The sequence below is a fragment of the Physella acuta genome, unplaced genomic scaffold, assembly GCF_028476545.2.
Source record: "Physella acuta isolate Inbredline_101_S28 unplaced genomic scaffold, ASM2847654v3 ptg000576l, whole genome shotgun sequence".
NCBI lineage: Eukaryota > Metazoa > Mollusca > Gastropoda > Physidae > Physella > Physella acuta.
The window spans coordinates 96,516-113,199 of NW_026732095.1; the positions used below are offsets into that span (position 1 = coordinate 96,516).

A 16,684-nucleotide genomic window follows, 5' to 3' on the forward strand; every position below is an offset into this window, starting at 1 on the left:
CGGAAGGGAGAGGGGAGAAGTTAAGTGTAATTAAACATCCAATCAACGTGTCATTAATCTGAACATACTTTGTTATGATCTCATGACTGAAAACGGACGCTAAATACCAAACTATTTCTACAGAAAGTTAGATGACTCATTGTACTCTTGTTGTTTCGGGATTTTAAAAGACTATTTTGGTAAGTGGTAAAGTGTTGTTGAACGAACCCAGAAAATATGTTAGAATAAAATCGATGTTATGAACAACAGAAACTGAAATTTTTACCAGGGGGGGGGGGGAACTAAATCGTTCCAAAAAGCGTGACGCCATTGCTTTATGACCCCGTCATAGGTATGGGGATCATTTATTGCTTTATTCCAGGGTCGGGGGGCGGTGGGATTAAGTTTTGTGACGTAATATTTGAAAAGTGTAGCCTGAGTGAATCTTTGGTCAGAGGCCGTAGTCAAAATTGACCCAAACTTCTATTTGTGTATTGATGCCCGTCCCCGTGTACAGTGTGGGGAGGGGCTATACACATGTAATGTAAACATTTGCCTGTTTCTCTAGTTGTAATGTTAAGTATATAATACTAGGTCTACCTGTTGCATTCCTCTACGCTATTTGATATCGTCACATCATGTGGGCTGGAGGTGTAACCTAAATACTTGAGAAACCCCCATGTCAGATGCTTAAAATAGAATAGTGATTTATATCAACCAATGGGAAGCCGTGAATGAGTTTTTTATTTTTAGAAACATCGGGCGTGTAGTATAAAAAGAAGGAATGGTTGACATATCAAAGTCCTTTAGAGTCACAGCGACGAGACATTACACAGGGAAGTTTTTAAAAGTTTGTCCAGATTTTCTTGAAAAGGTAAGACACATTTAAAACAGATAAATGGGTATTTTAAATTATTCTCTGTATTGTACATATGAATTAAGGGTACTTAATAGTTGTATTTATTTGTAGCCCCCCCCCCCCCTTTATGTTTTGATAGCCCCAAAATTGAGACTTAACGACTGTCCAATTTGATCTCACTGAATTGTATCGTAAACTTATATATTATACATTGTTTCCAACATATAAATAACCTTTATCTGTGTTTCACGGATAATTGTATGTTATAAATAAAGGCAAATTAAATTGGTCTAGATCAAGTATGTGGGCCTATTCTTGTATCATCTGTTGCTATACAACTTCGGATCACAAACACACACACACATATATATATATATATATATATATATATATATATATATATATATATATATATATATATATATATATATATATATATATATATATATATATATATATATATATAAAATGTATGTGTATGTTTGTGTATAAAGCCTATAAACAAACATACACATATGGGCCTATATAAGCTAGTATATATATGTATATATATATATATATATATATATATATATATATATATATATATATATATATATATATATATATATATATATATATATATATATATATATATATATATATATGAGGGGGACAGCTTTAGGAACCACAAAGTCTATAGAACTCTATGTTGTATTACAGGACGTGGCTCATAATGGCCTACATACTTTCCAGTCTTTAATTCGACGCCTAGTCTCCTTATCTTTCAATGTCAGTATCTAGAACACTCTAGCGAGCACGCAGCTAATATCCCATAATTATTGGCACGCTGTCAATGCTTTATGCGTTTGCTATCGATTTTTTTTCGCTACTTATGTCTAAGCGCTACAGACATTGCGTCGGCTAAATGCAATTAGTGGATGTTATTTAACGACCCCCGGGGCAGCTTGTCAATGCTGCAGTTATATTTTTCATCTAATCATTACCGATAGATCTACATCTAGCATCAGCGGTTAACCTAAAACATGATCGGATGATTGTTCGGTTTCCGAAAGTCGTGGGATAAAATAAAGTGCTGTTCAAAATAAATTAGTCACCGGTTGAAGTTGATAGCAACGACAGCCAGCAAGTCGCTGACCTAGTTTCGCCCACGAGTTACCCTTCCTCTTTCGGTCTGGTTTAAATCCTGAGGAATGTCAACCACGCCCGCTCTAAGTACAACTAATGCTGTTGTCACACTCCCCGTGGCAGGGGATTTGTTTACCGTGTGAAGAGCCCATTAGTGAAACAACAAATGTAGCCTCTAAAAGTCTAAAACATTGGAAAATAGCGATGATATCCTCTAAAAAAAGGTTTAAAATTATAACGTCTTGAATAAACTATGTAAGAGAAAACATTCTGTTCATATCTAGACTGATTAAGGGCTACAGTCTCATATTTTTAAATTATGTTTTTAGATGTGTCTCAATAACTTTAATGCTATTTCCCCCCTTAATTGTTAATTTACCAAGCCAAAAGCAGCGAAGTTAAGGTATCAACTAGCATGTGATTATATGTGTAATTTTGGTTTAAAAAGATAGAGAGTTGTTTCCTTTTTTGTGCGTCATGTTTTAAAACTAAACTAGGCTACTACTATTTGTAACTAGGCCATATATAATCTGGACAAGACAAGAACCCAAAGGTCAGCAGGGGGGGGGGGGGGTATTGGTGTATTGGCGGTCAGCTACAAAAATCTGCTGATCCGTGAAAACTGACATGTGAAGAGTTGTTAGATACACCCCCCCCCCCCCCATCACGCACTGGCTGTATCTCCTTTATCTGTATCATCTCTCCTCGTGCCCCCCCCCCCTCTCCCTCCCATGCCACTCAACATTGTGGTCGGATCTCTTCATATCTGTTATCCGCCTCCCCCACCCACTACACACAGCTTGTGGTCATATCTAACTTCCCCACCCCCTCCCCCGTACGCGGCCCGTGGCTCTGTCACCTTGGTATGTCGTAAGATAGCGCTGGTATGCAGGTTTTCATATCAGTCTGTTCATGGAAACCCTAGGAATCCCAGTTCGTTGAATCAAACTGAAAGATAACAGTTCCTTCCGTGTAGGGAAAATTATACCACACGTGTAGTAGTCCTCGTTTAAAGGTTTGAATTGTTTTACTTCTTTTTGTTCTATTTATTTAAATTGTCCTTATTTTTATTAATTTTAAAGTAATCTCTAGCACATTGGCTTATACGTTTTGTATGACCTACCAAAATGTTATAATACTAAAGATTAACATTAACGATACGCTCTTGAGTGGCTTGCGGTGGCCCCTCAAATGTAGGCCTACAGTTAGCTAAATGTAATAGATAACTTCAATTATGTTTGTGTAACATAATGAAAGCGGCGTCACCAATCTATAAATATTCGACCACGCTCCTGTTTAAAAACACATCTCTTTGTGTTAGCGTTTACAAAAGTCAATTCATTTGTGCCAAGCTAAATAAAAGTCGAATCTCATTTCTTCGTTTTACCTTTACTGTCTAGATATAGTACAAAAGCTGCACTACGTTTATATAATAAGAAAACGAATCACGTTTCAGCTTTTTAAACCTGTCAATATTTAATCTCCCTGCATTAACATGCGGCCCGACAGCTGACTATACAACCACAGTTAGACAATCCACACCCGCAGCGTGTAGACTTATGTCTTACATTCATGTCTGTACACCACATTCAATTCTTACATATCATTCAATGGGTGTGTGTTATTTAGTTTAACACGGTATTCAGCTTACGTAATGAATACTTTAAACAGTGTCGATTTTCTTAGAAATATTGTATACAGTTAGTCATCGATATTTCGAAGTAGCTGTTTTTATTTATAAGATTGATTAAGGAAAAATATTATTTTATTTTTGTTTGAACCCCCAGAGATTACAGAGATCATGTCGAGCCCTATAAGGAAGAAGCTTGTGATTGTGGGGGACGGGGCGTGCGGCAAGACGTGTCTGCTCATCGTCTTCAGCAAGGATCAGTTCCCTGAGGTCTACGTGCCCACGGTCTTTGAGAACTACGTGGCGGATATTGTGGTGGACGGTAAAACGGTGAGTACACCAGGTCTTATGTTGGGGGGAGGGGTGGACCAGTTCCTTGGGGGGGGGGGTGGACCATTTCCCTGGGGGGTGGGGGTGGACCAGTTCCCTGAGGTCTACGTCCCCACGGTCTTTGAGAACTACGTGGCGGATATTGTGGTGGACGGTAAAACGGTGAGTACACCAGGTCTTATGTTGGGGCTGGGGGTGGACCAGTTCCTTGGGGGGGGGGGGGGGGTAGACCAGTTCCTTGGGGGCAGCGTAGACCAGTTTCCTGATGTCTGTTTGTGTTTTGGTACAGTGTGTGTGCTGACGGTGTTTGGGTACTACGTGGTTTAACAAAGTGAGTACTCGAGGCATCAAGTAGAACGGAGAGGGTGGGGTGGGGGTTGGGGTGTATTAGGTACATGAGGTGTCAGAGAAGAATTTGGGTTAAACTTCCATATGTGATAACCATAGAGGGGTGAGGTGTCATTTAATGGATCATCGAACATATCTTGTCAGAAATAATTTTTAATTATGAATCCGCCTCTAGTTGAGGTAAATCGGCCATAATGCCTTGGAGAATTTGAAACCCCGTACAGAAACACAATTCGATGTATTACATTAATTACCGTGATTATCTTGTACATAGAAATACATCATTAGCGTCAACACACAGGATGACTAACAGTGCATTGAGGAGTGTCGCCCTATGTAATGGTTCAAAGGGTGTTTGGGGGGAGGCAAAGTCTATAAAAAATATATATCTATTTCTGAATAGTTAATCAGGCACTAATAGAAGAACAAACGAAGTGCTGTGGGCCTTATGGCTGTAGAAGCAATGAGACAAATGTATTGTAATGCCTAGAAAAGCACAATCGTTTGGGGTTTTTTTTCGGTTGTCAATTTTTTATTTCACATATGTCACGTCACATGATACGTCACATGACACGTGATACATGTATGACACGATGCATGTCTGTCTGTTGTTCTCATCCAAGTGTGATCCTCAGCTTGTTTTATTCACTTTCGTGCCGAAGTCACACGAGAATGATGAATCAGATAAATAGAGAGTTCATTTGTTTCAATGACCACTACATAAAGGTGGATAGTGTGGTTATGCAATATGTATACAGTGGGATAGTCTGGTCATGAATACAGGGGGATAGTGTGGACATGCATACAGTGGGATAGTCTGGTAATGCATACAGGCGGATAGTGTGGACATGCATACAGTGGGATAATGTGGTCATGCATGGGATAGTGTGGACATGCATACAGTGGGATAGTGTGGTCATGCATAAAGTGGGATAGTGTGTTCATGCATACAGTGGGATAGTGTGTTCATGCATACAGTAGGATAGTGTGGTCATGCATACAGTGGGATAGTGTGGTCATGCATGGGATAGTGTGGACATGCATACAGTGGGATAGTGTGGTCATGCATAAAGTGGGATAGTGTGTTCATGCATACAGTGGGATAATGTGGTCATGCATGGGATAGTGTGGACATGCATACAGTGGGATAGTCTGGTCATGCATAAAGTGGGATAGTGTGTTCATGCATACAGTGGGATAATGTGGTCATGCATGGGATAGTGTGGACATGCATACAGTGGGATAGTCTGGTCATGCATAAAGTGGGATAGTGTGTTCATGCATACAGTGGGATAATGTGGTCATGCATGGGATAGTGTGGACATGCATACAGTGGGATAGTCTGGTCATGCATAAAGTGGGATAGTGTGTTCATGCATACAGTGGGATAGTGTGTTCATGCATACAGTAGGATAGTGTGGTCATGCATACAGTGGGATAGTGTGGTCATGCATGGGATAGTGTGGACATGCATACAGTGGGATAGTGTGGTCATGCATACAGTGGGATAGTCTGGACATGCATACAGTGGGATAGTGTGGACATGCACACAGTGGGATAGTCTGGTCATTAATACAGGGGGATAGTGTGGACATGCATACAGTGGGATAGTGTGGTCATGCATACAGTGGGATAGTGTGTTCATGCATACAGGGGGATATATGTCTCGCCGCCTTGGCTCCTCTAACGTAACTCAGACACCCATCTAAGCTTGATGTACTCAATGACTTCCTATTGTCTCGAGCCCGGAATCCGAACTCGAGACTTTAGTGTTAGTAGTCGTGAGCACTACGATCCGACCACGTCGTCAGCATGTTACCAGTAATTTAAAACAATCCTGAAAAAATCGGACATAATTATTTCCTTAATTTAATTATCTGTTCTAAACTCTGTTTTCACCGGAAGTTTTAATAGGCGTATCACGTGATTTTCCTTCCTGAAGACGTTTTATTGTTTCATTTCAATACTTGCTGCGTGTGATTTTTTCTTCCTGAAAACATAATTTAATGTTTTCAATACGTGTGGCATGTGATTCACCTACCTGAAGACATAATTTAATGTTTTCAATACTTGTGGCACATGATTCACCTTCCTGGAGACTTGTTGCCAACTGTAAAACTGCTGTAGGCCTACCCTGCTAGTTCACACGATCACACCACGAAAATGTGTGTTTGCAAGTCTTAGATTCCCAAGTCTGTATCTGCTACGTATCTGCTATCCACCCATAGATCTTCCCATAGCTGCGGTCACGGAGGATCGCGCGGGAAAATTGGACAGTTGACTGGTTGTCTGTGTCTATGTATACTATACAGGCTAGTGTTCACTGAGGGGTTAGGGGGTGGGGGGGAACTTGAGTGGAGACTGGTTTACTTGTGTTTATTTTTTTAACCTTGAGCCCTCTTTGTGTGTTGTTCGTGTTTTACGCTTGTGCCCCGGCCTCTTATTCCACGTAGAGCCAGTACGTACAGACCTACTGTTGTGTTTCTACGAAACTACTACAGGCTGTGTGATTTTCTCTTCAATGAACCACGGGATCCATTAGAATAGCAGCATCCGGGGTTAAGATCAACCACCCTTTATTCCCCCCCCCCCCACCCACCACACATATGACGAGTAAACAGCTTGCCTGTGTGCTTATTCATTTCGCAATCGAAGGCATCACTGTAGCAATGTGTAGGTCACTTGATCAACCTGAGCTAGTGCCAGTGGCGTCTCTAGGGTGTCACCTGGTTCGGTCACCCCCTCCCTAATGACGCTACTCTCTCTCTCTGTTCTCTCGTGGTGTAAACTACAGTAAACAGAGCTCGCCTTCTTACCGTCTTGATTTAACCCTGCGTCTCCCATGACAACTGACTGTTACCTCACTATATGATATATTTAATTCACGCCTTAAAGGATTAATTTGCTGAACCTCAAAAAAAATTCAACTAGATAAATTATAATTTATGCAAAGATTTTTTTCCCTCTTTCTGTGATTAGGTGGAGCTAGCACTATGGGACACGGCGGGTCAGGAAGATTACGACCGGTTACGTCCCCTGTCATACCCCGATACACACGTCATTCTCCTGTGTTACAGTATAGACAATCCCGACAGTCTGGAGAATGTCTCGGAGAAATGGACGCCAGAGGTAGGCGGTGGCGTCGTTTGGTTCGGTGCAAACGTGTATGGCGATGTGAAACTTGCAGTGGCGTAGGCAGTGGTGGGGGGGGGGGGGGGGTGTTGGTATAGCTGTCTTACCTTAACATACAGCTATTGTTAACTTATAGCTATTGTTAACTTATAGCTATTGACGAAGGTAGAAATGTAAAGTCATTAGATGCCCACATTGAAATATAAGACCACAGCAGAAGTGTTAAGCTGAAGACTAAAGCCCCTCTAGTGTATGTGTGCTTTAAGTGAGAGATAGACCTGACAAGTTTAATGTTGTAGAACTGACTGTACCCATAAAGAGCTAGACACCACAAGTTTAATGTTGTTGAACTGAATTAAGTACCCATAAAAAGTCATCTAGGTTGTAAGTCAAGCATTCTATTTATAAACTACTTGAAACTTGTAACAGATGTTAGTGGCACAGGTAGAATTTTATGATGTTGGTTCTAAAACTTTTACTACAACCCTCCCTCCCTCTCCCACCTCCCCCTCTCCCCCCCCCCCCCCCCCCCCCAAATGACCTTGTGCCTACACCACTGAAAGCCATTACAGAACTGAAAGTAACCAGTTACTGAATTCCCCGCCACCTTAAAATAACACACCTTAGGAAAATGTCCAGGTAAAGATGTCTGATTTTGTCCACCCCGCAGGTCAAGCATTTTTGTCCCAACGTGCCGGTCATCCTAGTTGGCAACAAGAAAGACCTGCGCAACGACCCAGGGACCATTGAGGATCTGGCTAGACTCAAACAAAGTCCAGTCAAGGCTGAGGAGGGGCGAGCCATGGCGGATAGGTACACACTATTTCTTTACACTATTTCATATTATAGTGGGTTTTTGTTATATTTGTTACATGAGGTATATGTGGGTTTTGTTATATTTGTTACATGAGGTAAATGTGGGTTTTGTTATATTTGTTACATGAGGTAAATGTGGGTTTTGTTATATTTGTTACATTAGGTTAATGTTCTTACTTCCCACGGGAGGTGGTGTTTACAACTCAGTTTTTAACTCACATGTCTCCCTGAGCTCATCCAGCTGTTTTGGGTTCCTGGACTGAATTGTACATAACACTAGCCACACAATACAATCATGTGCTGTTGATTTTATAAAAACGATGATTTTATCTGATCTACATTGTTGACAAATAGCTCCAGAAGTTACTAATGACTACTACTTGTAAAATTAACAATTTGGGTTAAGATAAGTTATTTGGGTTAGAGTTCATTTCACAGTTCTCTCCCTTGGACTTAAAACATCATAAATAAAGGAAAAATATTCTCTATAAACATTTTATTAAACCATCAATGGAACTGGAATTCAAATTTCTTATTTTGAGGGTATAGATTATTTATTTTAAAATACCTTCTTTTAATACAGATACATTTCTGATTTTTCTTTTTTTTTAAATTTATCTATATTTATCTTTTTATAATATGCAATTATTTGTACACATTTTAACATAACTTTTGAAATGAATCCCATCTGTTTCTCTCCTCTATCAGGATTGGTGCGGCTGCCTATGTTGAGTGCTCAGCTCGTACGAAGGATGGAATTCGTGAAGTTTTTGAAGTAGCAACCAGACACGCCTTAAATATAAGCAAAAGTGGCAAGAGAAAGTTCAAAAAGTGTAGGATACTCTGAACATCTTTAAAAGATTCTTATGTAAATTTTTGAATTGTAAAAAAAAATTCCTTTAAAGTGTTTCTCTCAAGCAATATGAAGGACTATAAACATTTTCCGAGGTCAAATCGTAAAAAGTTTTACTTGGATGAGATGAAAAATCCTTTAGTTGACTTGACAAACATTCCATGAATATCAAGGATTAATTGTGACTCACGTAAGATAATGTGTTGTGAAATTGTATGTGTGGAATTAAAATATAAATTCATGACTTAAAGTATGTATGTGATGAAATTTTGAATGTGACATTTCAAATGTGCTATATGAGGTGTTTTGGTGGATGTGACAGTATGTGTGTCTAAAATACTAATATAAGTGAGGTTTTAAAATTTAGATCTTTATGAGGTGTTTTGGTGGATGTGAGAGTATGTGTGTCTGACATACTAAATTATAAATGGTGTTTTAAAATGTAGATCTATATGAGATATTTTGGTGGATGTGAAAGTATGTGTGTCTGACATACTAAATTATAAATGGTGTTTTAAAATGTAGATCTATATGAGATATTTTGGTGGATGTGAAAGTATGTGTGTCTGACATACTAAATTATAAATGGTGTTTTAAAATGTAGATCTATATGAGATATTCTGGTGCATGTGAGAGTATGTGTGTCTGACATACTGAACCTATGTGAAGTTTTAAAATGTGAAATGTTATAAATATAATGAATATGAGATTATGTGTGTGACAAACTAAACATATGTGAAATAAAACCAAGATGTATATGTGGCTAAATGTACGGCACTGAATCTGTAGATTTGACTGGGTGTGTTGTTTCTAGTAACAGTTTCAGTAATTTGGTTTGTTTGTCAACATTGGGTGACAGCAAATGGACAAAATGATGCCAGTAAAAGGTGTTAATATTTTTTTATGTCTGTAGGCAGTGACTGAGTAAAATATCACACAATGAGTGAGTAAAATATCACTTTTTGTCTGTGTGATGAATGAATTAAAACTGTATGCAGTGAGTGAGTAAAATATCACACAATGTTTGTGAGTGATAGTTTGTTGGAACTATAGGACTGATTGAGTGATTTCAAAACTTTTTGTCTGTGTGATGAATGAATTAAATCTGTTTGCAGTGAGTTAGTAAAATATTACACAGTGTTTGTGAGTGATAAGTTTGTTGGAACTGTAGGAATGATATGACTGAGTGATTTCAACACTTTTTGTCTGTGTGATGAATGAATTTTCATTAAATCTGAATGCACAAGATAACTAAACTATTACATATTATGTGTGAGTGATGAATTCGTTGGAGCTGTGTAATCTTATGAATGAGTGATTTCAACACACTTTTTGTGTGATGAATTTATGAAATGTGAATGAATTTATTAGATCTGAATGCAGTGAGTGACTAAAATATAAAAGTATTTGTGAATGATGAACTTTGGAGCTGTAAGAATCTGATGACTGAGTGATTTGAACCCACTTTGTGTGACGAATGAATTAGTTCTGAATGCAGTGGATGACTACCAGTCTTGTATTAACTTCCCATGTTGATATTTTGCAGTACATGAGTTGAACCTTACTGTGATATTTATTGTTTATTTTCTAAACAATTACTTGTACATAGCTCTGTTGCACCGGATGTAAGCCATATTACGTCAGTAAACGAGAGAGACAGCATTGACTGAATGAGGAGAGGTCTGGTCAGATTCAAGTCATATCTAGTTGTAATGCTAGTTTTAACTATGGACCAATTGCAATGAAGATATTTCAATACTGAGATATGATTCATATTCATGCTTGCTTGTTTTATACTTGTATGCAATTACATCATTGACTGTATTGAAAATAAAGCCAAAAATTATGAGAACACATTGTTATTTACGTTGAGGTACAATTGAAATTGTTGCATATGTTTTAATATCCTTAATCTCAATATTAAACCTAGGAAATACCCAAAAACTGACCTAAGACACCACCATACCCAAAACTGACCCATGACATGACCATACCCAAAACTGAGCCAAGATGCCATACCCCTAACTGACCCATGACACGACCAAAACTACTGACCCAAGACACCACCACACCCAAAACTGACCCAAGACCTGAACATACCCAAAATTGACCCAATAATACTTTCCCTCTTCTCCGCTGAAACGGCCTGAGTAAAAATAACAATAATTATATTTTCTGTTCACTGTCTTATTCTACGGCTTTAAAACACACGTTTTTCCCCCGTGATGTTCGGATAAATTAACGTTCCTGTGTTTGTGTTTAAATGTGCTCTCCCCCCCCCCCATGCCCCTTAATCAATAAAAATTATTGATGTGTACCTTAGAGTGAATTGATTGAATGATATGTATGCTTACGTCATATTGTATTTAGTTTTTACGTCATTATTTTGGTGAAATTTAAATGTAGACATTTTAAACGCTGTCTCAATTGACACGACGTACTATAACGTTGTTTTTTTTTAACTTTTAGTTTATAATCTAAAGCACATTTTTACTAAGTGATCAAAAATTAAGAGGACAATGCAAGATATAGAAAAACAAAATAAATTTAGTGGTAAAAATAAAAAATTTAATTAGACGTGATGCAGTGGCGTGCAGAGGGGGGGGGGCGGATGGGGCCCAGGCCCCGGGCAACCACCACTGAGGGGCATCCAGCGGAGGTGGGGGGAAAAATTATTCTTTTTTTTTTTTTTTTGTAATTTAAAAATTGTTGCCATATGTCGCGTCATTGTGTCATCGTAACTTTCCATATGTTTTGCGATCTCACTCAAACAAATTGTAACACTCAATCGTCTGTCACTCGTTTTAACATTACACTGTCCGTATAGCAAAACTTTTATAGAAAAAGCGGGTATCAATGAAGGGTAGTCCTATGGAAGTCAATGATATTCCTTAATCAATGTGTGTGATATTTATTTAGTAAAGTGTAGGGGCATCGTTTAGAGTACTTGTGACCAAATTATTCACATGCACTGTAGGGGCATCTTTAAAGTAATATACGCGTAATCGTTATACTCATTTTCAAGGACATCCGTAGAGTAATTAAATCATATTTATTTTTATACACTGTAGGGGCATCTTTAAAGTAATTATTCGTATATTCGTTAAAATATATTTTATGAGCATTTAGTAATATGCCCACTTCACTTTATAATACATTTTAAAGGCATCCATACAGTAAGTATGCCCATCTTCATTTTATATATTGTAGGGGCATCTTGAAAGTAATTATGCTTATATTCATGTATAACACTCAAAGGACCTGCAACAGTAACTACACCAATCATCGTTGTTAACATTGGGGGCATCTCTAGAGCTTTTTTAAAATGTACTTCTTCATTATGATCCATTTTAAGGGCATCCAAAGGGTAATTAAGCCCATATTATTATTATAAATTTTAAGGGCATCTTTGGTTAAATATATGGCCATTTGTAGTATAATAACGCCCAAACCTTTTTTTGTTAAATTGTATGAGCAGCCTTCAGTGGCGTAATTAGGATTTTCGGGCCCCTATGCAAAAATTAACACGGTTAATAATGTTAGTCGCCCGCCCTCCCCCACACTGAATGCCACTGCCTGTACACTAAGAAATGACTTTGGGCCTTTTTTTTAAATTAAATTATTTCTACAGTAGAAAAAAAAACAACTTGATTTCATTTTTTAAAATTATTTATATAAATATAAAATAAATATCAAAATTCCAATGTAAAAGTTTTAACTTTTTAAAAGAAGAAAAACGGACCCTAATTACCTTCGGCCGCTATGCCTTGCTTACTCTAGCTTTACGATAGCTACGACACTGGCAGCCATTAGTATATATTTATTTTCATGCATTATATAAGCATACTTAAGAATTAGAATGCCCTTATTGTTTTTGATACACTGTAGCGACAATCTCAAGAATACGAATCAACATATTGTTTTCCATACATTGTAATGATATCATTCAGAATAATTGTGCCCATATTGATTTTTACAAATAGGAGGAGCATGCTTTAAGTAGTGTTAAAGTTAAAGTATTTTAACTCTGAGTAGAGCTTTCTTTAAAGTAATTGGCGGCACATACAGAGCCAGTTTTATTTCAGTTAATAGTAGAGCTATCTATAGAGTTATTGAGCCCATTTTGATGTAATGAAATGTGGGGATGCGGTGTGGGTTTTTAGGCTATGGAAGCCGTTAGTGGATTTTCCCCCACCTGAACTAGACAGGCGTACTTGGGTGTTAAATTTGGGAAAACGCGTCCAAGTCTAGGGAGGGTCTGACATAGCATAGTGGATTTTTAAACACAGTCCGATGTAGAAGTGTTTTTTTTTTAGGGCTGGCAATCTTTAGCCAACCAAGGTACACTTCTGTTATATTCAAGGTTAAGATAGTTTGAGAGTATCTAGCATCACCCATCTCTTTAAAGCGTTGACGTTTTGACAAAGTCGTTTAGAGAAAAAAATCTGAAACATCTCTAGTTCAATGCACACTCTCACCTGTATTAGTTACACTTAGGAATTCCTAAACAGGCCAAGAGAGAAGCATCCCATAAATAAAGGCGTATCTGACGCCCTAATTGTAGACACGGACAACGTTTTGTCCCTGTGGTCCCGGGTGGTAATACAAAACCGGATGAAGCTCTTTTGTAGTGCATCACAGCCCCCCCCCCACCTCGACACGTCCCGCGATTGTCTCCCCCTTTTCCGCCCCCCCCCCCCCCCAAGTCCCAACCTCTCATTCCATTTGGATTTAGCTGGCTGTAGTCAACGTTTTCATCTTAATTAAGATAAGTACAATTTTTTAAATAAATTATTTTCTATGTATATTAACGTCCAACACTACTTATTTGTTTATTTGTAACTAAGCTTTATATATATATATATATATATATATATATATATATATATATATATATATATATATATATATATATATATATATATATATATATATATATATATATATGTATATATATATATATATATATATATATATATATATATATATATATATATATATATATATATATATATATATATATATATATATATATATATATATGTATATATATATATATATGTATATATATATATATATGGGGGCATCTTCCGCCTGAGTTTGCCCCGGTCATCTACATAGGTCTGCACGCCACTGACGTAATGTATTATGTATAAGTAAACCTTCTTAAATTAAAGACGTTCAAGTCAAAAAGAAGTTTGATGAAAACTGTAATACTAAAGCGAACATGGCAAGGTAATCTGCTGCAAGACTAAGATATATATTCCTCTTCCTTCTAGTTTCATTTAGCGAACAGTGTATGTACTAATTTAGTGTGTATGTAATTGACATTGTGTTTGTTTTAGCCCGTAAGTGGAGTTTGTTAAACTCTCCGTTTCAGTTGCTAACGTTATAATTGATACGACGTATCCTCAAGTAGTCAAAGTATATTACACGGTGTTGCGTTTTGTTTATCGGTCTACTTTGCCCTTTAAGATATTTGCCCGACAGAGAGGATCGCTCTGACCGAAAAACTTAGAATAAAAAAATCTTTGGACTAAAATCATAAAGTGTGAACGAGAACAAAATAAATAAAACCTTACTAAAAGAAAAAAATTGTTTCGTATTAAAATGTTTAAAACAAATTTCGCCGATAGCGCTCATGTAGAAAGATTGACTTTTTTGGTTGAGGTCTGTAAGCATAGTTAAACATCACCATGTTTTCAAATATCGCGATTTTGCGCCTCAGCCTCCGCCTCACCCTGCGCCTCCGTTAGAAATACGCGTCAAATGTGACCTTATATACTACTGGGGGGGGGGGGGGCGCAAAAGTAACAGCTGGGCCAGGCGCCGGAATAGATACCTACGCCTAAGATGGGTGGAGGTAAAGCTAGGTAAAGTACCTGTCAGCTATTAGCGTTGCATGGACAGATAAAGTAGAGCTGATGTGTTTCTTAGACCTCGGCAAGGGACGGGACATACTGTGGTGTCAGGTACTTGTAGGTACTTTCAAGAAACTTAAGGTCAAGGTCAAGTCCGTAAAGTCGAATCGAGTATTAAGGTTGGCTTCACATTTCGACTTATTAAAATTTACGCCCCCCCCCCCCCCCTCACCCTTTTTTAGCGCAATTTCCATTCTGGAGAATTGCGTTTATTAACTCGTCATTTCTGGGAATGGATGGATGAATGAATGAATGTATGGATGAATGTGTGTCCGGGCTTTAAGTCGTATCTCCTCCTCAACGAAGCAATATCGATGACTAGTTCCAAAAGCAATTATGTTAAGCAAGTTACAAGAATGAGCATAGGCCATAAAAATTCCGGGTTTCTTTCATGTATTTCCCGGAAAAGCCAAAAAACCTAGAAAAAATGCAGTTTTTGGCCCATATCTCGGCAACCAGACCACTTAGCGACTGGAAACATGTACCAATCGATTCCTGCCATAATTTAGAACAATATTGCCGAAGAAAGTTTTCAAAAATATCCTCTCGTTCGGTCACACATTTTAAAATTACATAAACACCTACAAACCGATCGTTCTTCTAGCTTGAACGCACCACAGCATTATACGTCAGAGCTATTTTTAGATAACATAAGGAAATTGCGCATAAATGTCACTAGACTTTTTTAATTAACTTGTTTTATTTTGTTTTTGGCAAATAGTTATAAACATTGATTAATGAATCCATGGGTGGATATCCATACAGCCATTACGCTGTATGCACTGGGCGTGTATGTCGCTGTTACATGGGCGTGTATGTTACATGGGCGTGTATGTCGCTGCTACATGGATGTGTATGTCGATGCCACGTGGGCGTGTATGGCTTTGGCCAGGGGCTACTAAGCTACAAACGACGAGGTAATCTTAGGGTTTTTCCATCACTGACATCGCCATTTTTTTTTCTAGTTTTTATCCCACCCCATAAACAAAATCGTCAGACTCCCCCCCCCCACCACATACACACACACACACACACACAAATTACTATACACTTTAGCCTAACTTTATTTCCCCCCCCCCCATATAAAATGTTACTTAAGGTAGGTCAACATTAAGTGTGGTGAGTGATCCGCTTTTATGTGGGGGGGGGGGGGACTGGATTTTTTTTTTATAATTTTAAATGCGAAATCGTTGGTCGTCACTTATCCTCACTTAAGTCCAAACTTCATTCTTCCTCACAACCCCCCCCCCCATCTCAACCGTTTGACGTGGTTTATGGGTGGATCGATACAACAGAGTTAGGTATTCATTAGGTGGTGGGGGTGGGGGGAGGTGCAGACACCTGCGGCATCGAAAGGAAAGGGGCAGAAGTTAAGTGTAATTAAATATCCAATCAACTTGTCATTAATCTGAACATATTTTGTTATGATATCATGACTGAAAACGGACGTTAAGTACCAAACTATTTCTATAGAAAGTTAGATGACTCATTGTACTCTTGTTGTTTCGGGATTTTAAAAGACTATTTTGGTTAGTTGTAAAGTGTTGTTAGGTACACCCCATTTCCCCTCCCCATCACGCACTGGCCATCTCTCATCTCTCCTCTTGCCCCCCACCCCCTCTCCCTCCCATGCCACTCATCATTTCCTTCCGTGTAGGGAAAATTATACGACACGTTTAGACCTCGTT

At 38.2% G+C, this 16,684-nt stretch overlaps 1 protein-coding gene across 2 annotated transcripts; it reads left to right on the top strand.

Annotated features, from left to right (window-relative positions):
* The first annotated feature begins 727 nt into the window (after nucleotides 1-727).
* On the top strand, nucleotides 728-10,919 carry LOC131946939 (ras-like GTP-binding protein Rho1). Of its 2 annotated transcripts, none has more exons than XM_059307990.1 (5): nucleotides 728-853; nucleotides 3,754-3,926; nucleotides 7,254-7,403; nucleotides 8,077-8,219; nucleotides 8,931-10,919. In XM_059307990.1, exons 2-5 carry the CDS (start codon nucleotides 3,768-3,770, stop codon nucleotides 9,067-9,069), a joined length of 591 nt encoding a protein of 196 aa, XP_059163973.1. In that variant the 5' UTR covers nucleotides 728-853; nucleotides 3,754-3,767; the 3' UTR covers nucleotides 9,070-10,919. The 2 variants fall into 2 exon arrangements, with proteins under 2 accessions (XP_059163973.1, XP_059163972.1); XM_059307989.1 differs by lacking the exon at nucleotides 728-853 and adding an exon at nucleotides 2,842-2,981.
* Nucleotides 10,920-16,684: the final 5,765 nt, after the last annotated feature.